The 23,092-nt window shown below is 38.8% G+C and overlaps 1 protein-coding gene across 4 annotated transcripts in view; it reads left to right on the forward strand.

Annotated features, from left to right (window-relative positions):
* VTI1A (vesicle transport through interaction with t-SNAREs 1A) overlaps positions 1 to 23,092 on the forward strand; it is a 272,765-nt gene that overhangs the window by 242,144 nt on the left and 7,529 nt on the right. For all 4 annotated transcript variants that reach the window (XM_069863298.1, XM_069863296.1, XM_069863299.1 and 1 more), the window contains one exon: positions 20,503 to 23,092. This exon is cut by the window's right edge and continues 7,529 nt beyond it. Coding sequence is in view for 2 of the 4 variants with exons in the window: in XM_069863296.1 (XP_069719397.1) it covers positions 20,503 to 20,596 (94 nt within the window). In the remaining 2 variants the exon portion in view is untranslated. The remainder of the gene's footprint in view (positions 1 to 20,502) is intronic.

Below are 23,092 nucleotides of genomic sequence, written 5' to 3' on the forward strand. Positions count from 1 at the left end.
AAGATGGTACAGAAAGTAATAATAAGAACCACATAATATTAAAAAAAGGCTGATGATTATGCTTTGTAAAAGGAACTGAGTGGTCAAGCGGCAGGCTTTTGTGTATTCAGCAGTTCCATAGACTCTTCTGCACCTATTTGTCCTTGGAAGTTGTTTTTCTGTTTTGCAAATAATGTTTGGAACCCTACATTTCCAAAGATAATAGCAAAGAGCAAAGCTCTCTTCCCCAGTCTGCAGTCATTTTAAAATACCAACATTTTAACCACAAAAGTTTTGGTGGAGGGATTGATTCTTGAATGTGGTGGTGACACTGACATCAAATGACAGTTTATTAACAATGTAGCTGTCCTTTTTTTTCACTGCTTCTCTTGCTGTGTTATAGCTCCTTCTATTTAAAGCACAAAAAGGGGTGGAACTCGAAAGGAAATCCTGCAGCCAAATATTGAGGAGGGCACAGGGCTTCCCTTGGCTATGGGCAGCCAATTGAACGTTGCAGTCAGAAAGTTCTGGGACAGACCTTGGAGCAGGAGAGATGCAAACGTGGTGAATGTGTCTGTCTTTTTCTTTCTTTCTTTCTTTTTTTTTTTCCTTTCCTTTTCCGTAAGTAAGCAGAGAGCTTGGCAAGTTTGTAGTGCTTGCTCAGAAGCTCATTTAAAACTTTGAGAGGAGTGAACTGAATTTAAACAGCTCTCAGGAATCTCTTTCCCCCCAGGCCTCAGACTTAGCCTCCCATGGAAAAAAAATATATTGGATGGTTCATAATCTGTATTCTGTCAGGATATTTTAATGAGAGGTCAGTAAATACCATATATTTGGAAGCAAACAAGCCAAAGCTGGGTCTTTATGACTTTCACACAGTCAGAAGAGCAGCTTTCTAGCAGATGCTTTCACTTTGGATGAAGAAATTATATCTACTCTGCTTGGGTTCTGTGATCCAAGCAATTTTTGACATATCAACCTAGGCTAAAACTTAATCAGTTGTGGCATAGGAAGTAAATATGTAGAAGAGGTTTTGCGGAAGTCTTTACACTTTTTCATTAAAAAGACTACCATTGATTTTCCTGGCTGATTGCACTGTAATGTGCTGCCTCTGGTGATTAGATATGTGTCAGAAGCACTGCTTGCACCTCACTTCCAGTCTTTCATAAAGAAGATAGACTGGTAAAAGGAAAAAATCCTTCCCAAAATGTGAAGGTGGACATTTCTTTTGAGTAATACTCTTGCAGTATGAACTGTAGATCTACAGGAATTACAGACCAAACAGTTGAAGCTCTTCCTCTCCTCCCTTCTCCCCTCCCTTTTTGAAGTGTCTTCATCAATCAAAATCAACATAAATGAATAATGGAGGCAGATAAAATGGGAAGAGACAATAGTGGTGTTGTTTAGAATTGACAGCCATAAATCCATTGTATCCTAAGAGACTGCATGAAGTAAATACCTGCTCTCCCTGATCACCGCAGCCATTTAGCCCATGATTCGGAATATCATTTAAAGCAAGGGCTGATGTCCCATTGAAGCTTCAGCCCATTAATGCTTGCTTTATTTGAGAGCACCAGGGCTCTAAAGGCAGGGGGACATGGTGGGTGAAGGTTTGGAGTGTCTGGGGAATTTCTCCTCTCCTCATTCATTTGTTAATTTGAGATGACAGAAATAGAAATGGTGTTTGTAGGAGCAGGTCAAAGGCTTTTTTAGAACCAGCAGAAAACAACAAAGCTGGTCCAAAAGGAGTTACAGAGCACATCGTTTAAAATCAGTAAAATTTTGGGCTAGCTGATGTTTCCTCTGTAACAAAAAAAGGGAAAGCAGATCTCCAGCAGCTTTGCAGGGGCGTGCACAAGGCTGGAGAAGCTCAACAGAAAGCAGATCCAAGAGGATTATGTACCTGGATTTCAGAGGGCATGATTTATGGTGTGGATTTGGAGTCCTGACGTTTTGATTCAGATATGATAGAGATGAAGTCTTATGAGCAGCTCTTGTAGGAATTTCACACAGAGGGCCAAGACCCTCTAGGGCCAGCTGCTCTTTCTGCCATTTTGAAATGCCAGATCTCAAATGGAAACTTTTCTTCCTTCCTTCCTTCCCATTAGAAAGGTCCTTCCAGCCTTGGGTGTCTTTTGTAAGCAAGCCTGTAGGCTTGAACCAATGCAAATATGATTTTTAGGCCCATTTTTTTAAATGTCCTAATGAGGACATTTAAAGTTGTGTGTTTTATTTTAGGTTCTCCTGTAATTGTAGTTTGCTTGGCAGAGTGTGCCAGACACAGATCACTTGCTCAGGGCTTGTTAGCACCAACAGCATTCCAGCTATATTAGAATCTGTGAATATATCTACCTCAACCGTATTTTCATGCCTTTTATGATTTTCATTCTTCTTGAATTAGGAAAAAAAACCCCAACACATAACAAATTACCTGGCAGGAGGAATTGAGGACCTTTCTGGTTGTACTTGGGAATGCTCTTTAAAATCAAAATCTGAATGAGCAGAACTCCAGCAGCAGCACCTCACTGCAGAGGGGCTCAAAGGTGCCAATTCTGTTGTGAAAACAGTTTATTTAGTAGTTAGTGCCTTGACTTTTCTGTCTTTGTACTTTTGAAAGGTGATCTCTTGCAAACGATGAACCCTTAGCCTTAATGAAGTACTGATCCCTCTTTAACATTTACTTAATTGAAGCTTAGAAGGGAAAAAATACAGTGTAGTATTTTAAGAGTGACTGTGTAGCACCTTTCCAAGTTTGCATGCCTGTCAACGGGATGTCATCCTGTAAGTGAGAGTGAATGACTCTATTTCCAGTTCGAGTTTCCATGCCTAGGCAAAAATAGCACTAAATACACTATGTTATATAGAATTTATATAGATCTATTCTATAGAATAGGAGAGTTCTTAACTTTTTAAATCACACTGCAATGAAAAAGTAGTCTCTGGTCATTCTTCATTAAAAATGTTCTATATGTCGAGTACCAAGAGGAAAACTATTAAAAAGATAAGAGACTGCTTGAAGTGACTGAATAAAATCACAAGAAATGATTTCTCATTCTGTTCTAACTGAGCAGACTGTATTTTGTAAGGATACCAGTTAATATTTAGCATTCCTCAAGGCTTCTATTGTTGGGCATTTTTTCCACAACCACCATGAAGTATTGAAGCTTTAAGCATCCTGTCATGATGCTGATGTTGTGTTGAAGAAAAGATGCGTTCCTTGGCTGCTGCAGTTACTCCAGCATGTGTGCCTTTTCAGATGACACTTGGCCAACTTTTTAAAATTACATAAGTCCCAGAGTGATAAGGACTGAGATTTGTAAGGGCCTTCAAGTGTCTACATCATGACACGGACTGTCTTAACTGCCTCCAAAGATCTGATTCTTTGATCTGATTCATTTAGTCTAGGAGCCTCAAAGTCCTAATTATCTAACCGATTCCTTAAGATAGGATTTGGCCTTTTTTTTTTTTAATTGTGCTAACACAAATAATTTTTAAAGAGTGAGCAGAATATCATAATGGTGTACATTAGGGTGGGTATAAGGTAGAAAGCAATAACAAGGATTGTAAATAACTACTCGATCTATTGAATTCTAAAATAGTCTCTCAAGTTTGATTAACTGTCTCAATATATGATTAATCATCTAAATGCTTTATAAACTATTTGTAAATACACCCTTGACATAAAGTATGACTAGTTTGTCTGTATTTTATGAAACATGACAATTCTATGGAGGGAATCGAGCAATATTTTTTCAATATAGTCAATGCATTTAAAGAGGAACATTTGGTGATCCAGATTTTGATAGGGGAAAGTGAAATGCTTCCAGTTTCTGAATTTTCTTGTGCAAAATTATTGTGCAAAGGTAGTATGGAGTAGCTATACTCTTCTTCAGAATAAAGCAGGCAAAGGAAGTTAAAAGGAAAGAGAGGTATAAAGGAGTTAAAACATGAAAATGGATTTATTTCAGAATGGTTTGGACCTCAGTTCTCTGGTATGAAACCATCATCATCAACAACAGGGTCTCTTGCCCCCAAAACTCCTCACTCCTGTCTCTACACTGCATCCACCTGCTTTCCCATTTTCATGGGCCCTTCTGTTCTCCAGTCAATGTCTTGAAATGTTATTGATCCAAAATTTGTACAAAATCCAATATTGTACAAAATAACTCTCCTCTTCCACCCTCTTCTTTTTTCTTTTTCTTTTTTTATCCTGGATCAATTGCTTGATCTGATCCATCATGTGGACTCACAAGCTGTTGAATCAGCACAACTGAGGTTGGCTCACTGCAGAAATTAACACCAAGAGGAGGTGGGAACAGGGGGAGGAAGGGACAGACCTGAACATGACTCCTAAAATTAGTATTGCTGCTGGATGCTTTGCATCTTGGAAACATGGTCTTGGCACAAGTGCAGGGCTTGGAGTCAGAATGTTTAAACTGTAAACTCCCCTCTAGCCTTTGACACCCTTAAACTTCAGTTTTGCCATCTGCTAAGTGGGAATAATTCTACTTACCTCAGCGATGTGAAGATTTACTAATGACTATTCAACCTATTAGTGCATGAAACATAGGACAGACTGCTTTTACACTTCTGCATTTTGCTGAAATTGTTTTCTCATGCTTATAAACTGCATTTCATTTGTAGTAAAATATTTGTTTTCAACTGTGCTTCTCCTGTCAGAAATATGTTGCTAAAGCAAAGATGGGTCCCTGTTTTTGTAACCCAAGTGTCTCTATTTTTAGTTTTAAGAGGTTGGCTTGTTGGCTGCATCTCTCTCTTTTTTTTTTTTTAAATATGTTTATGTATTTATAGCCCTTGCTATTGGAAGAGAATTTCCTGCAAACAGATCCATTTCTGTGGAGCTCTGCTCTGACACAAAGTCCCACGTGTTCCACCAAAAGATTGCTCCAGAATAAATGTCTGCTCTGGTTGTAGGATCAGCCTGGCAAACTCTAAACTTTCTATTGCCTTCAGCACATAGTAAATTTGCATGTGCAGGAGGTATTAGTGACTGGGCATCTGATACTTGGCAACGTTGCATATGAAGACGTGAGTGACAGGAGAGATACAGCCCCAGCCCCAGTGTCCTACTGAGTCGTTTCCTCTTTGGATAATTACAATCTCAGTTTTCTCCACAGTTTTAACTAAGGGGGGGAGTCTGTCTTCACACCCTCATTTGAAGAGGTGAATCTTGTAACCATGCACCATTAAACAGCTGCCACATCTCACTCAGAAGTAGGGGAAAGGACTTTTTATGTACTATTCATATCTGGTTTGCATTCTAAACTGTATGAATCCACAGTAAGGCTACGTGGGTATCTGAAAGCCAGTTTTGACCTGCAGTTGGGTTCTGGTTCACATGCAGCAAGTAGCACTTGCTCAAATAGTTTGAGGGACTTCCACGGGACTATTGGTGTGCCTAAGGACTGAAGTATCAGGCTCTTAAGGATACTTAGGAATGAAAGGTATCCTGTAACTGTAAGGTATTATTCTGATGACTACTCTGGAGAACACAGAGGTATTGAGGTTGGCAAAAAAAATTACAGACTTAAATATATAAGTAAACCAAGAAGAGACTCATTTTTTTTGCATAGAAATAATCTTCATAATCACTTCATTTGCACAGTTATTTAATTTTAAACTTTAGGCACAGTTTTGAAGCACAACTCAGTGGAGATTTTTGCTGTAATCTATAAACTTTAATGAAAGCTAATTGGAGGACAAATTTTAATCTAATTAAAATGTGACTGCATAAAGCAAAAAAGGATGAATGAAGCTAAATGCTCTATGGGGCACAGTTTTCAAACAATTATTATCCTGAATACTAAGTCAAACGAAGCTTTTGTAAAATGATGATCATGAACATTTCCAGCAACAGAACAACCTTGAGAAACTGCAAGTGAAAGTTTTAATCTAATTAGTTTAAAAAGTGGACATCCATTCCACAACCATGTAAGGACTTTTTAAAAAGAAAATAAAAAGCAACACACATGGTCTCATCTAGAAACATAACAAGTAAATTAGCCAAAGGTGTACATTCCATCTAAGTTCTCATGATCAGCAGATGCAAATGTTTGCAGTGCACCGATGAGTTATGAGCCCTAATGAGATTTCAATGCTGAGCAAACAATAAAAATTTATGCATTGCATAGTTTTAGTGGCCTTTGGCTTCATGGTTAGTGTTACACCCTTTCAGCAGCTTTGGTAATATAATATCCAGCTGGCTTTGGAAGTAAGGAAAATTTTAGGGGTGAACTGAAATTGTGAGAAATAATGTGATTGATTGCTTTGTCAGAATAATGCATTTTCACGGTATAATTGTCTGTCGTAATCTTAGCCTGGGTACGGATACATAGGTTCTAGTTATGTTCGGACACAAATTTTGAAGGATTCAGGTGAAGGATGGTTTTTCCAGTATTGGAGCCAGACCGTTTCCTGTGCTGGGTCCATATCCAGGGGTCTTGGAAACAGCCCCTCTAACAAGAACATTCCTGTCATAGTCTGGTAAACGGGAGGATTGAAAGGCTGCACTTTCCCCAACAACTGTCATGTGTCGCAAGAAAAGAAGCTAAGCACCAGCACAAAAAGAAACGCACAATAGATACTGAAATAAATGTATGTAATGGGGAGCAGGGGCAGGGGAATCAGGGAATTCAACTGGTGCAGTATGAGAGTGAGCTCAAAAGTATTAAATTTAAAAGACCCATTTGTGGGTTAGGCTTTTATGAATCCAGAACCTTCACCATAATGATTGCCTGCATTACCCTTCATAATATTAAAATCTTAGCATGTGATTAATAGCAGATTCCCTGCATACGTGTCACAACACACATCTGCAGCAAATCTGCCAGTATATTTCTGTGCTAGTTTTACTTTGGGGCCATAAAGTAATTCCTGTTTTGTGAATGAGAATAAACCTATTATGCACTAGGTTAGCTACACCCAGTTTCTTCTCTTAAGGGAAAAAGAACTGCTTATTTGATACAGCATCTCAAATTTCAGTGTTCAGAAGTGAGTTTAAGCCTCAGCTAGATTTGCTTGAGCAAGCTGTTGGGATTTGCCTTCACCGTTTCTTAGTTCTACGTTTTCCAAAACCTTCTGTGCAAAGAGTATTGAGAAATTTCTGGACAGCAGTAAACTAGTGGACTTAATTACAAAGTGTTTATTGCTAAATTTGTTAATGAGTCAACATGCAAATATATACATATATATTTATCCCTCTTTCCTCTTAAAATAGTAGTAAAAAATAACTTGAAAACATCTTTTTCTTAAGCTGTTTGGTGATGCAGTTTTTGCTGCTCACAAAAGCCCTTTTTCCCATCCACAAACAGCTACCTTTCACTTTGCCCCAGGGGAACAGAGCGTAGCTCAAATGAAGCTGAAAAAAAAATTCCTGGTTGTAACTCAAAGTCTGTGCATATTCACACATGCACACAAAATAAAAAGGAAGATGCATAAGCATTCCTCCAGTCTGCCCTCTGAAAAGTCCTGACGACCTGACCTGTTTCACTCACCAAAACCAAAACAGAACCCCATGAAAACAACTTAAATGACAACAAGAAAACATTAGGAAAGCAACATCTGTTTTGCATTCTTGGCATCCAGTCTGCCCTTGCAACACAGGGTCTGACACAGATGTACAGGGTTATGACACCACTGAGTACCACTTGATTTAAAATGGTGTAACAGAGCAGAATCAGGGCACTGAGTTCTTACAACGCTTTGCAAAATGGTGTTTCTTGAGCTGCTTTGCAGATGTGGGACTCAAACCCCACTGAAGTTTTAGGCATCTTTCCATTGGTTGGTGTGGACTGCAGAGCAAGTCATACTTTACCAACAATTTAGAATTTATTATTGACTGTACTTTTTTGTTGTGTGTGATTTTGTTGTCTGTAAAATCTCATTGCTTTGTCACTTTCCAATACATTTCGTTGTGTTTAGCCACATTCAGAAGACCTTTCAAACAATATTACATAGTTAAGCTCTTCAGTTTTTAAGTAAAATAAAAAAGTACCATAGAGTGAGAAAATTAAAGGTACTTAAAAGAAAGGGGAAAAAAAATGATTGATCATGGAAATTTTGGAAGCCAGAGTTGCCAAGAGAGCAGGAGCTCTCTCGCCAGGAGCAGCATGATTACAGGAGATGTCACAGAGGAAGCAATTCTGCCTCATTTTTTATTTGCCCATCCATTGTTGTAACAGAGACAAAATTAGCTGAACTCATACCTGGCGAACTTTGTTGGCTCCAGTGGAGCGCTCTGAGATGCAATGGCATTCTTGCAGTGTTTTCACCAACCACTAGATGTCTGTGTGTGCTCTACAAAGTTCTTGAGGGGATGATGCCCCTGGTGAATGTGAGAGACAAAACTGGAACACAAGCTGTGGGGAAGCCTATTAGTTTGTGTTTGTAAGTGTAACATCATTATTTTAATCAAGTCTATCTTTAAAGCAATTTGTGCTGTCTAAAACTAAATTCCAGCCTCTCTAATTCGAGACAAATAAGGAAAAGGTGCCTTTCCTGGTCTACAACTGTTCAAGACAAACTGTTTCCTTGATATCCGTGTGAAAGACTGAATTATGTCTTACTACTGTGAAAACTTTGGAGGAAGTTGCTGAGATATAAAATAGGTTAACCTTGTTTCTGTTCTGAAACAATGAAATACCAAAATATAAAACATCTGTTCCATAAGAGAAATGGCAAGAGTCTGATTTTTAATTCTGCCCTGTATAGCCTCAACCATAGTACGGCCAGAGCCATATTTTCACATGTAAGACGCATCAGCATATCTGGGTGCATGGAAGAAGGCTGTGCATCAGATGTCAAGTTTAGTATATCTTTCTTTAAAACAGAAACACAACAAACCCGTCCTGGAAGTGTGGATCTGGGCACAGAAATCTATTTCACCATTCTGTTTATCAGCCATTCCCTTGGCTGACCAGGGTAGCTTCTCCCAAGAAAAATGCTAAAGTAATCAGCACACTTGCCTTTCATTTATCTCTGTCTTCTGGGAATAGGATACAGATAGCATCAGGAGCAATGAAAGGTACATTCTGATATTATTTTCCAGGGTTTTTGTCTAGACAGAGAGAAGAAACCACTTGTATCTCTGTGGAACATGTACAGCCCCCTCCACACGCACATCCTAGGCTGGAGGCCAGAGGGGGTAGTACGCTGTCTATATTAAAAAAAAAAAGAAGTTAGAAACCACCACCTACTCATCAGGTAACTGGAGACTGTGGTTGTAAAATGTGCTGCAGGCAGAAGTTCTGAAAAATCCCAGAAAGTGTTGAAAACATCTCTAAACAAGGTATTTTTCTCCTGCACCTTTCTTGCTAAAGGTCCCAGTTGCTGCCAAGAAAACTAGTGAGAATGTTAGCTGCCAAATAAAAAATTTATGACAGTGTTTGGCAAAGGATTGTATCACTGCTTGTTTTATACATTTCCACAAGGCTCTTGAAGGGCTGTTGGACACATACAGTTCACTGATCACTGTGCTTTATCTGTTCTTTAATATATAAAAATAGCAAGCTCCAATAAAGTATGATTTAAATAATACATATTTTTTTCCTTTAATAGCCTCCTATACGTGCTTGCTATGGTGGAAATATAATTTCTAAACAGCATTCCATATATAATAATTGTTTTAAAAGCCCTGTACCTGACAAAGTTACTTGTTATTTGAGTCACTTTTGTAGTAAAAATACATGAATTTTTCAATTAAAAATGTATTGCTTTTGCAACTGTGCTTGTTATATGTTGGTGTCTGGGCCAATAAACCGCCTGTTAAAATATAAAGAGGTCCATTCAGTCAAAGTTGTGCCTGCCATTTATGCTTCAAAAACTGAGAAAATAATATGTTGGAATTGTATTGCTCACCAATATCAATTAGATTTTCAGATGTGTTGTTAAATTAACATTGTGGGAGAAAATTTTTGGGTGGATTTAGTGGAAAAACTGTAGTTTTAAACACAGATTTAGCGCACTGACAATAACAATTAAGCCAGGCAATGCTAAAACAACACCCTTAAAAATATTTTCCCCGTGTGAAGAAACGAAATTGTCTGTCTCTGTCTTTTCAAACCAGTTATCAGATTAAGCTTCCAGCTGATAATTAGTGCTTTTTAACACCGATCCTGTCATTCAGAAGTCTCACAGCCCAAACAGTTTACTTTTTCTCATTATCATGCTGCTGGAGGTGGGAGGTTTGGAGTATGGAACTGCATCACCCGGTACCATTTAGTAAGTGGGCTCAGAGCCTCTTCTTCTCTTTGGTGGCCAGGAGGGGTGGGACACAGTCCTGTCGTGCTGTCCCCTTCAAAGGGGACAACCAGAGCAACACAACCTTGGGCTCTCTCAAAGCTGCCCCAGGGCCATGCAGCCCAGCACCAAGCTTGAATTTTCATGGCACAGCAAATATTCGAGAGCAGCCAACAGTGCTGCAAGTGCTGCATGCCTTGTATGTGCTTGTGTATTTCATGGTATTTGATATAAAGTATTCAAGACAGACCAGCATTAAGAGGATTATTTCAGACAGCATTAGGAGTTAATTTACAGAAGATTAGCTCTAAATCAGGCAGATATCATAAGCAAATTAGCATCAGTTGTAAGAGATTCAGAATCAAAATGTGTGGTGGTTGTTAGTTTCTCCCTGTATCTGCTTGGTGGACAAGTAATATCTTTATTATACCAAAGTGTTGCATCTCAAATGGCGAAGCACAGGTATAATTTTTTTCCTACACGCACTCTGTTTATTATGATGCTGTTTATTGGCAAAGAGATTACTTAACTCCAGATACTTTCCTCTGAAAATTTTACATTTAATGTAATTTCTTGTTTGAGTAATGTTTTGTTTGGCCCTAGAAACGATGTCTCCGTGGTGTGTTATAATACTTTTAAATAGGTAATATGCAGCTTTCCTTCAGAGTGGCATATTTAATCCTTTTTTTTTCTTTTAAAAGGAGTCACAATTTAATGCCAGCTCATAAAAATGAAGGAGTGTACAAAATACAATGTACTACGGTGAAGATTACAGCTACTTAAAAATAGCTTCCTTAATATTTAAGCTTGTAAATTATGGATTTGTTGTACTTCCACAGGAGTGGTGGTTAATTTGTATTAAAAAGCAGATTGTGTTCTTCAGTCAGGTTTCCAGATGTAATTATGTGGCTGCAGATACAAAGTAATAAGCATCTATCCAGTCCCTTCCCAGTATCGTGGTTTCAGAAACTCTTGCCCAGTTAGTGGAGAAGATGATGAAATAGATTGGGCCACAGTATTAAGGTCTGTGCCCTGAGTTGTGCTTGGGATTCTGAAAGTTTTGAAGCCTATGAATGGAATCCCCATCTTTGGGAAATTTATATTCGCCTCTACAAGAGATATTAGACTACTTAGTCTTCAGTGTGCTCCTGAACATTTAGTTTTTTAACCAGAGAGGGAAATCTGGGCAGTTTCTTACAATTTTTTCCTTTCTTGATGGACCAAACTCCTCTTGACAAGGTTGACCTGAGGTCATGAATGTCTCCCTGTGTTTGCTGAGAAAGAAGTCTTCACTCCTTCCACGAGATCATGAAAACTTACACCCACTCTAAGCCAGGTTGGGCTTGCAGGTCCCTCCGGCTGCAAGATCTGCAAGTGCTCTTGCACTTTGACTTTGTGCCTTGTAGTTTTACAGAATGCATGGAGGCTCGGTGTGGTTATTAAACCAAGGTGTCTGAGGTCATAACAAAGTAGAGGCATTTCTGCTCCCCTAATAGAAATACTGTAACATGCTGAAAAGAAAGTACTCTAATAGTGGCAAGTATCTCCTGTCAACTAATTTGATAGTTCTCTGTCAGGTAAACTGTTTGTGAATACATCGATTCTTTTTATTTTTCACTGTTCTGTCTTCGCTATTCCCAGGCTTTCTCTGAACCAGTTGGGCAAAAATTGATTTTTATTTGTTCCACTGGCCTTGTGGAAAATTAGCTTATGAACTGGTTTTTGTAGGAAGACTCAAAGCACAGAACAGGTTGAAAAATAAGCCTATAGCAGTCAAAATTGTTGTCTGAAATGTCTTCAGACTGGAAGGCTGAATTTATTGCTCAAAACAAGTACTAGCGATGTGGAGGTGTGCAGTCCTGCTCATTATCACTGGAAAAAGGGGAACCAAAAAGCACAGTAAAAAATTAAATTTTAATAATGCTAGTGATATTTTCTAAATCCTTCTTGACAGAAAGATTCTCATTATTTTTATCTGTCTCAGAGTAGGCTCTTTTAATGCCATCTCACAAATGGCCTTAGCCATGATTGTTTTCCTTTCTTTCATAGCATTTGAAAAAAACTGAATATATATACCAAAAAAGTGCTATTCTATCATTCAAGAAGTGCCATGAAATGGTAACATTTTGGATAGCACACCTTCAGGAACAATTGCTGCAGATGCCTTCGGGTTTTTACAAAAGAGGTCAACATTGTTAAGACAATTGTAGAAAAACTTGCCATACAAAAAGACGCCCAGTCAAATATGGTGTGATAAGGGGAAAGTAATGCAAGTAAAGTATTTGTGTTCAGCTTCCAGCTTCAACACATCTCAAAGCTGTAGATTAGTCATTAATTAGAGCAAAGCAGGGTGAAAGATGTTAGTTATTTTCATCTGTTTAAGATATGTTTTAGTGGGTTCTAATTATCATGAAAATTGATAAAATGCAGATTTTAGACATTTTTGTTTTCTTTCAGTTGCACAGAATATAAGTTCAACCGTATTTATCGTAAAAGGCAATGTGCGATCATGTACGTTCTTGTCATTTTATAGCTTGCGTGCATTTCTTCTGCTGGAGAAATAATTGCTTTAGCTTTGGGTGCTGAGGAGGGAGTTGGGGTTGGGGCTTTTCTTCCTATTAACTGCTTGGAGACAAGGGCTTCATGCAACCAATGTGCTGAAGAATGCCATTACGCTGACAGCTGGGCTATCCGCCCTCCCTCAGAGCTCTTTCTAAAGCACTTGTAATGTTTGTTAAGGCCTATGGTTCTTAGTCATGCTCAGGTGACTAAATATGTGATTTGTTCTTCTTGATACTTCAGTACCCTGAGAAAGGCTGGTTGGAGATTAGTACAACCTTGACTACTTCCACTTGCAGTTGCCACCATGCACATGATCTTCATTTAGACTTGCTAGAGAGATCTGGTGTTGCCTCTGCTTTGCATGAAATTAATTAAACTCCTTGCAGTTTTGGCTGGTGAGTTTCACTGGCCCTGGAAGCCACCCGCCGTTCCTCCTAATGACAGTAATAATCGGATTTTTTCCCTCTGTGGAAAGGGAGGACAAGGAGACAGGAGAAAGCTAAAGTTGCATTGCAAGTGTACAGAGAAGTGCTCCCTGTCAGGGTCTCTCATCAGCGGAAGGATACTTTTCATCTTTCAGAAATACCTTCCCATGTGTTCTAAAAATAAGCTATTAATAAAATCTTAGCTAGCAGGAGATGTACACTACCCTTCCCTTTTGTCTTTTTATCTTGGGTCTTACGTCCATGAGGTCCTCTTTCAGGCTTTCTGTGTTCTCACAGTTTGCATGCTGTTGTCTGCATCCACTTGTCTTCCAGTCATTCCTGGAGATAGCTCTCCTTCCTAGGATACTCAGTCAAACTGTGTCCACTCAGCTCCCCCCAGACTCTTGTGATCACCTGTTGACTTTGTGCACCTCCTGAGACTGGAGGCTATGATAATTGTGATCCTTTAGGCCACCAAACAACGCTGTACTCCAGCGCTGTTCATATATTTTTGTCACATCTCAATGAGTATTTTAACTATCAGATAACATAGCAATAATTTTATTTTTTTAATGGTAAGATTGTCAGAAGATGACACAGCACGGTCAAAGACACAGTTCCTTGAGCCAAGGAAGCCCACGGAGTTTCAGGAGGTTTTCATCCCAGAAAGGGATGTCTCTGCTATCTCTCACTCCTCCAGAAAAACTTTCAAAGGAGAAGTATATTTGACCCAGGTCAGAATTCCCTGTGCAAATACAGGATCCATCAATCGAGGTATTTTCTGGCTACTTATTGATTAACATCATAGCTTTACTGGTGAGTCTTATCTCTGCAGTATCTCTGATAACGGGAGATTACAGAGAATTTACAAAGTGATAACGCCTTTCCTGTATGATTTTGCCTTCAGATCTAGCAATCTTTCTCCAAGCAAATTTGATTTGGGGAGAATTGTCACTCTTATTTGTGCCTCATCTCCAGCTTTGAGGGATATTCATCCTTCCTTAATCTGTAGGCATCTAACCTAGCCAGCTAACTTAACTGACTAATTCTCCTGGGATGCATATATGGCCAGGAAAAAGAGAAGGCAATTCAGAGCAGGGCTCTAGATTATATACACAGGGACCCAAGAGAGGTAGGTAGAATTGAGATGTTTAATGTTGGATAGCGTGACTACCTCCCTGCACCTGTTATTACATGACTCATTCTTTCATTCAAGGTCCAGGTGGAAACACATTGATGTGGTTTGAGTGTAATATTATAAGTAGAGATTTCTATCCATGTTATTATGAGTAGATGGCCCCCTTAAGACTGATCTTTCAAGTTGGAGGATGAAGTGCTGCACAATTCCTCAGCCCTGTCAGCAGTATTTTAGGCACCTTGTATGGCCCATCTCCCTCAAAATACCTTGCTATTCAGCTAGAAAAATGCCGTCATTTTTTATTCTTCATTCCTCCATTTTGGTGGCTTTGATGTCATTATCATTACATAAGAAACTAGAGCCTCTGTCCCTAAGGCAAAAAGAGGCTCCTTCAGGAAGGAACTTGGGGAACATGAGATAGGTTACTACTGGAAATAGCCACTCTGGGGATAAAGCCCAGGCAGCATTGCCTTTTTGGCATAAAGTAAGACATTGGGGTCCCATCCCCTTTCCAGCACCCCCAAAAGCCTTTTCACTTTTAGTTATACATCGTCAATTACAATGTAATTGATTCTTCTGGCTTGAGAACCCAAAGAGTTTGGACTTATTTTCAGAGTTTGAGACGAGGAGAGAGGAAAAAAAAACTTGAGCGTTTCCAAATTCTTCACTTTTTCCAAGGTCAGCTAGAAAAGGGCCAAGGAATTGTATGCAAGTTGTGCAGATATTTTTTTCACTGATATTTGTTTTCTAATCTCAGTTGTTAATGATGAAAAACGTTTCAAGTCAGATACTTCCAGCCAGCTGCAGTTTTGCTGGGCAAGGCTCTCTTGCTCTTTTATTTCAGTAGGTTGCCATGTCTTTGTGTTTTGCCACAGCCTGTCTAGTTCCTGTCAGTCGCTTTATTTAAGAAAACCATTCTTAAACCTGAAAATGGGAAAGACAAATAGTTACTTGTACCGCCCCCAGATACCCTGAACTTAGAGATTTACCATTATGTATCTAAGGATTAGCTTTGCCAATCATAACATTTTATTCCCCTGTGTGGAGTCTAGTGCTTCCATTTGAAAGCTCCTGATATATGACAACAAGAATGCCCTTATATGCAGTGACAAAGGTATCTGTCTAGAAGGTATCTGACTATAGCTATATTACTTTAAGTTCACACTTAGTTTCTACTGGTATGTATATGCCTATGCGACTAGACCTTCACTTTGTGTTTGTTTGAATCTACTGATTTGCATCTACTTTTTTTCTGGCATGTTGGCAAAAACTGCAGATCACAAATAGAAGGGCACCCAAAAACATAATGGCCAGTATTCAAAGTGACCATAAAAAGTATACAAAGAACAAGCCTTTCTGCCCAGTAAACTGATAGGAATCACTTCTGGTTGTATCTTAAATACACATATTACAGTGAAACACTGTTAGACAGTGCTCCGTCATCAATCAGTCTATGTTCTTGAGGACACTATTTTTTGAGATGCCTTCTTTAAGAATAAAGCCCTGTATTGTAATGAATGTGCTATCTGATTCCCCAGCCGTCTGTATTTTTTTATTTGTGTCAGTGTCAGAGTTGAGCTTCTGTAAGAAATTTTTGCAGTATTTTATTTGTAGTCTTCATTATTTCAAGTTAAGAACACAAAACTAACTCTTTATGTACCCAGAGTCTGCACTGGTTCATTTATATCCTGTATTTTGTTAACATGTTACCGTGATTGCTAATTTTCATGACAATTGTTATTTTACCATCAGAGCTTAATGGCAAGGCATCATTATTCAATGCTGGTCAACCAGGCACTAAGGCATGTGCAAGACATCAGCCTGAACCCATATAGATGTCGTGCACTCCCCTGCTAATGAATGCAGTTTTGTAAAAAGGTTTAAACACAGTTGGCATCCTTAATGTAAGGTTTGCAAAAGCTTGTTCAGGAACTGCTTTCTGTTTATACAGAACAGATCTAAACGTGTCACAAACAGAGTTAGACCCATTGTGTGCATGTGTGTATGAAGCTACAGAGAGGAGCAAATCGCTTTGGGTTTTGAAATGTAGAAGAATAGCACAATTTCTGCCATGGCAGGAGTCGGGGCAACTGATTTGCCAGGGGCACCAGTGTTTGGTAATGGATGTGGGACTTGTCCTCCAAAGCAGTGGTCATCATATGCATCCAAGAGGTGATCGCCGAAAGCAGACAGTGTCATTATTCTGCTCACAAAGCTGGCGCTGCCTGGAGGGAGACTCCAGTGCAACAGTGGTCAGAAAGGAGGAGCAGAGGGAAACACAACAGGAGTAGGATCCACTTTCTGCATTCTTAGTCTAGTGCACTCTTCCAATGCACAGGTTAACATTACCCTTGCGTCTGCTTTAGGTATTGTTTCTGTGTGGGTTTGCACCCAAATGTGGGTTGCTGTCCATGATAAACTAGATGGAACTTGGTGTAAAAGCTCAGATTTTTCATCTCTTCTAACTCAAAGTAGAATGAGCTGAGTATGAAAGGAAGAGCAGACATTGGCTGTTAGTGAGCTCAGCATGCCGGGCTCCAGCAGAATGTGGTGTGACTTCAGTGCCTAAGCTGCATCGACTAAACGGTTAATTCATCTCATATCAACAGCACTATGATTCATAATGTAAACTTGAGGAATCCTTGATGTTTCAGTCACACATTCCTCTTAATTTGGCCATGCATTCTTTTAAAGCTACAGTGTGCTAACTTAATAAAATGCAGCATGCAAATGCACAAGTTTTTGCCTTCAGGCATTTTAGCCATGGATGTTTCAATGGGTGTCTTCTTTCAAGTATGTATTCTTTCTTAAATTATTTACTCTGTAAACATGCTTTGCATTTTCAAAGAAGAATCTGGGCTTCCTCATTCACCAGATTTCGTTGAATTTAAGGTGTAATAGAGATAAAAGACTATCATCTGCTTCTTGCGAGCATGTTAGCCTTTGGGATTTTTTTGCAGTGAATGTTAGCCCCATTTCTTCTCCTTTGGCATTATCACTCCCTCCCCCACTTAAATTCCTTGATGCTTTGCCTAGAGCCATACCCACTGGCAGTGTCTGGCTGTGACAGTACTATAGGCTTCCCTACAGATGGGTCCTGCCAATGCCAACCATTGTTCTACCACTGTGAGCTGGCTTGACTCTCTTGGATCACTCAAAACCCCCTTTCCTCTTCATTTTTTTCTTTACTCTGAAGGGTTGCCCTTGCCTGTTGACTTTGAGATCTGAAATGTGCTGACACCCAGAACTTGTGTTCTCTGTCTTAGCAGCAGCTCCTGGATTCCGATTTCAACACGCACTACTTGCTAAGCCCTCCTCAAGACTGTCCTACTGCTACCAGAAGGCTCTGTCATTCTCTTCCTAGCCCATCCTTCTGGCAGTTTGCAGTTAGTTTAATTTCACTTGCTCACTTGAAAGTAAAACAGTGAAACTCGATGTTATTCTTTTTTTAAAGATATAAAATTAATCTTTAACTATGAGTTTGAATATTAAAAGTATATAATGCTTCAGTGCAGGAGTCTGTTGATAACATCCATCCTATTTCATGATTAATTTGTTCCTTTTAATATGATATTCTTTTGCTGCGCTGTGCAGATTAATTCAGATTCCTAGAAATTGAACTTTGATATGTATTTCCTAGATTCACACCGTAAGGGAACCTTCAATTAGCAGATACAGGTGGCAGCACGCCTCGCTCGATGTTCTCTTGACAAGGATTTTAGAGACGTGGACACTGGCTAAACAATCTTGCAATTGAGTGTGTACTGCCAGGGTATGAAAAATAAAGCATTTGGAGAATTTGATGCTTTTTTTTTTTAATTTTTCTTTAAGTCTCAGATGATGCAGTGCTTTCTCAGTGGGCCAGAGACAGGAGGAGTCGATTTAAACACTCAGTATGTTATGTATGCCTTCGCCTAACTATGTCTCAGATTAAGCGAGTTTCACTCACAGTTAATCCTTTGTAAATTAGCATTATGGATGCCTTGGGGCCCACATCCCACAAATAAAATGGTTGTCAAGCCAGCTGCACTGTGTATTACTTAAGGCTGAATGTTTTAAGAGTTTTCATGCTTTTAATCTATTTCACTGCTGAGTTTCAATTTTGCTGAGTGTCTTTTCAGGAGTGAGGAGGGTGAGTGAGTAAATATATATTCTGGTCTTCATGCATTTGCCTGGCAAATAGTTTGTTATCAGGTGTTTGGCAGAGAATGTCACACCCCACCACAAAAGAGAAGCTTGTAAGTTCAGGTGTTAAACTGAAGTGCAAACCAACAAGAACCAAAAGCCCTTAATTAGCTTTATTTTGTTAGCCTGCTACACTTTTTTTTTAGGGGGGAAAAAAAAAAAGAGTGAGAAGCATCTCTCCCCCCTCCTCATCCTTTTGGCAGAGTAAATATTGCCTGTTAAGTTTGAATTAGCTGTCATCGCGAAAGAATTAATGCTGTGGTTGAGCCTTTCTAGTGAGGAAGGGAAAAATAAACGAGACAGATCTTAGTTCAGCTTTAAGTGATAAATGAGGACAAAGCAGCCCATTCATCTCCTGCTAGGAAAGTGGACACAAACACTAAAGCAGTTTTGCGGAAGACGTGTCAGCAAATGTGATCATTTTGTAACCTGTCAGGAGGATAGAGAGCTAGTCCTTTTAGAGTGTCACAGGGGAGGGTGTCTGTCTGATGTGACAGTTTTCATCCATCCATTTACTGTGGTTTTTTTAGGTGGGGGATAAGCAAGGAGAGAGCTGGAGTTGGTTAAAACTGCATTTTTCTTTACACTTTGCAGTATAATTTATAGGTATATTCACCCACATCCAAATGAAAACCATTTCCCCAGGAAAACTCCCCTCTGCTCACTAGAGTTTCTTCTCTCTTTCACTGCGTGAAATATGCTCATTTTAACACATTACATCCCCTGTCTTCAAGTTGTAGCCTTGTACTTGGTTTGATGTTTCACAAAACAGTTCTACCTCTTCTAACCGTTGTTTGGTTGGTGAAGTCTCTGTTTTGTTTTCTTTTGTTGTGTTTTGTTTTGCAGAAGCATAAGAGAAATAAAAATAAGAATAAATGTAACTTAGGGTTCTTCTGTTGGCTTTGTTTGTTTGTGGTTTTTATATACCTCTCCAATTCTAAGTATATGCTTCATGTACAAATAAGTATTGCAGAAGTTTCTTTTTCATGAAGAGCTATAAAAATATTCTTCCTCCTCTGTGAGAATGAAATAACAAACATTAAATTCTTAGAATCCACAAGCCTCCCATTAAAGGCCTCAAATTCCACTGTTTGTTGATTTATTAATTTTAATTGACCTGTTAATTTCAGGCAAAATCTGAAGCAATGCTGTGTCTGATTTTAGACGCAGGGATTTCTCCCAACAAATGATTAGGGACAAATATTAGGGACTTTCTACTTCTGGCATCTTTTTATTATTATTAATTTCCATTTTTTTTAATACTACATAGAAAATGTAACATTTGCCTATTACCATTAGTAAAGCTATGCTACAGAGACAGGCAATGCTTTTACAACACAAGCTTCACAGTTTGACACTTGCTTCTTTATATCATCCTTTTCTTCAAAACTATCTTTTATACTTTTCCCTTGGTATTTTAGTACAAGTAAGTATCTCATTGACATGTGTTTCCTTGAAATCCTGTACCTTAATAGTAAAATCCCTTGAAAATTAATAAGTTGTTCCTATTCAGATTAAAAAAGCTGGAAGGATTTCAGAATGGCTTTAAAAAATATAATGGTATTTACTCTTACAGACCACCCTGCTTGGATTGCATCAGCTAAAAACTAATTATTTCGTTTGTTCTTAGAAAATTAATAAATTGCAACATCATGTATTTCAGTTATTCTAATGTGTATTTATGTGTGTGCATAATTTAGAAAAGTCTAATTCTTTCCCAAATGCAAACGTTGGATTTAATAGCTGCATAAATAAAGGTTTGGAAGCACTGGTGACTGAAAAAAGTAAAAAACAATCAGGATACACACAAAGGTATAGGAAATCCTAAATTTGTGGGAACGTGTCTTTTCTTCAAGATGTCAATCTCTGCGTTTCTTATTATTTTTGTATATATACTGCTATTTTGCTTTATTTTGTTTTATTCACTGCTTCTTTGTCTCTTCTGCTTTTTTCCAGGATCATCCAAAACCGCATTTTGATCGTTGTTCTGGCAGTCGTCATCATCTTCACCACCATAATGGCTATTTTTTTTTCTGTCAAGGGACGCTGATACCTTTGTTCTTCACTAAACAGCAACAAACTGCTTGTTCTGAGTAATTAAGACAAAGTGGTCACATGAATCATGCTCTTGCACTGACAGAGTCTCCCTCTCTTTCCCACTATTCAACTCAGGTGCAAGTGGTGTAAAGTATTTTGTATTATTGATGGCATAGGTGATGGCATGTGAGGTTTATTTTTTCTTGAACTTTTTTGTCTTTATCTGAGTGTTTTCAGAATCTTAATATTTGTTGGGGTGAGGGCTTGTTCCAGTACAAAAAGACTTCACATGTGTCAAATTCCCAGACAATTAGCCTGTAAGTTGCCAGAGTTTAGCGAGGGAAGGGGGGTCTTTGCACTTGTGCATTTGCACTATGTGGGGTATATGAATACCAAGCAGTATCTGACCTCCTGTGGTATAGAATGTAAGGAAAGCCAAGACCAAATGATGTAGAATGTGAACTTGTCTCCTGTGACTAACTCCCGAACATGAATTAGTGCAAGACATAACCTGGTTAAGAACAGTAGTTAGTTTGAAAAGGAAAGCAACCTTAGGATAGTGTTCAACATGTGATGTGAATCCAACACTCTATTTGACTTTTTTTTTTTAAGTTAGGCTTTCTTTTCTGCTTATTGAAAACAATTCCACTTTCAGCAAGATCATCATAAAGCATCATTTGCCCAAAATGGAGTTGTGACCACAGCCCATCTGTTTGATCTGGTTTAAATCTTCTGATATTGTTACACATACTGATAAGTATACACACTAGGCCCTTATTGAAGGTGTATAATTTATCAATTATTGCTGATTGAAAAGAGACCCCAAGTAATAGTTCCGTGACAAATACATAGTTACAGTGCATTAAACAAAAATCTAGATTATTAATATTGGCCTGACTATGTTAAGAATTCATGTTGGAAATATTTTTAGTGGATTAAATTCTGATGTGATATTCCCCTTTTTAAACAGCAACTGTAAAAATGTTAATTTATACATGCTTTTAGCTGATATAATATATCATAGTTTCATCTACCTGTGTGCAAATGAGCTGTGTTTCTCTTTTTCTCTTGGCTGTGCCTCCACTATAGACAAACCTAGGTCATTTGACTTATAATTAAGCTTACAACTCCAGCAAAAGTCTATTTCTGGTGATGTGGTAAAGTAATTTTCATGTTAACTTTTCGATTCATGATATGCAATCTCTTACAAAATATTACAGTTTGAGAAGGATTTTAAGCCCTTCAAGTTAAGCTGTAAAATCTTTTCAGAAACCTGTTCAAAGAAACAAAAGGCTGGTGGCTTTCAGACTCCCCACAAATTAGGTAGTAACTGAGCACTGAATTCTTATCTGTGCCTTAGTATTTTTGGGTTTTGACATCCCTGTGGCTTGCTGTACTGTTTCTGGGAGCTGATTTGGGGATACATGTCTGGGACTTGATTTTGGCCCCAAATCCATCCCTGTCTTCTCTACATAGAAATTAATAACTCAGCTAAAAGGGTGTTGGTACTGATGCCACAGCTAAGGCTTCAAAACATGGTGATAAATGGAGAATACAAGGATCCGAAAAATATGATACATGTTGGAACACATTGAAGTGTGCGTGGTCAACTGTGTTTTCTGAGTTCCATGCAGCTCGCAAATAAGTTTGAAAGTGGTTTCTGTGCCAGGTTTCTCTCCTAGATCATGTCAGTGGCTTGGGGTTGTGCTGGTACATGAGTTCCTGGGTTATCCAAACCCATGTTTTTCAGGAGATGGTGCTGTGTTCAACTACTTCCTTTGATGGCCCCACACTGCTACGGTGCCGTGGGACATCTCTCATGACCTCCTGGGGCACCCTCTCCTTGCATCCTCACGAGGTGTGTGATATTTATCACATAACTCTCGGACAAGGAAAGATTTGGATATTCAGCTTACAGCATGGAGGCTGGCTGGCCTTCAGTCACAACGTGCAGTCAAATTAAGCACTTTGGGTTGTGTAAGTAGAGCTCTGGCCATTAGCTTCAAGTGATGGCACTGAGCTGAGTTCAGGCAAATTAGGATGAAGTCTGGCAGTGTTAGCGTGTATTTATCCACTCCTAAGCAAATTAGGAGATGCATATTTTGTAAGGCAGAAAACTATCAAGAAGAAAATCTTAAGCTCCGTCTGTTGCCTAGACGTTCCCAGCATTGCCTCAATAATTTAACTATCATGAGGATTGATTCATGACTACTGATCTTAACAGTGACCTATGACTAGGTGTTGCCCTCTATCTAGCCACCTGCTGGAATCAGCAAAAAGCTGAAAGGAAGCTAGTTTTCCTTATCCCAGTATAAATCTAGGGCATAGTGTCACATCAGATAAATCCACTTAGATGGGAATGAAGGAGAGAGAGAGAGACTGCCACGCAAAGCCTTCATCATCACTTTTGATGAACCTGCCATCACTATGTTTCCCATGCTAACCTGTTAATAACTCCTCTGTGCCTGCTTTGCATCCTCATGTACTCCCCACATGTAAAATAAGGCTC

The sequence above is a fragment of the Phaenicophaeus curvirostris genome, chromosome 9, assembly GCF_032191515.1.
Source record: "Phaenicophaeus curvirostris isolate KB17595 chromosome 9, BPBGC_Pcur_1.0, whole genome shotgun sequence".
Taxonomy (NCBI): Eukaryota; Metazoa; Chordata; class Aves; order Cuculiformes; family Cuculidae; genus Phaenicophaeus; species Phaenicophaeus curvirostris.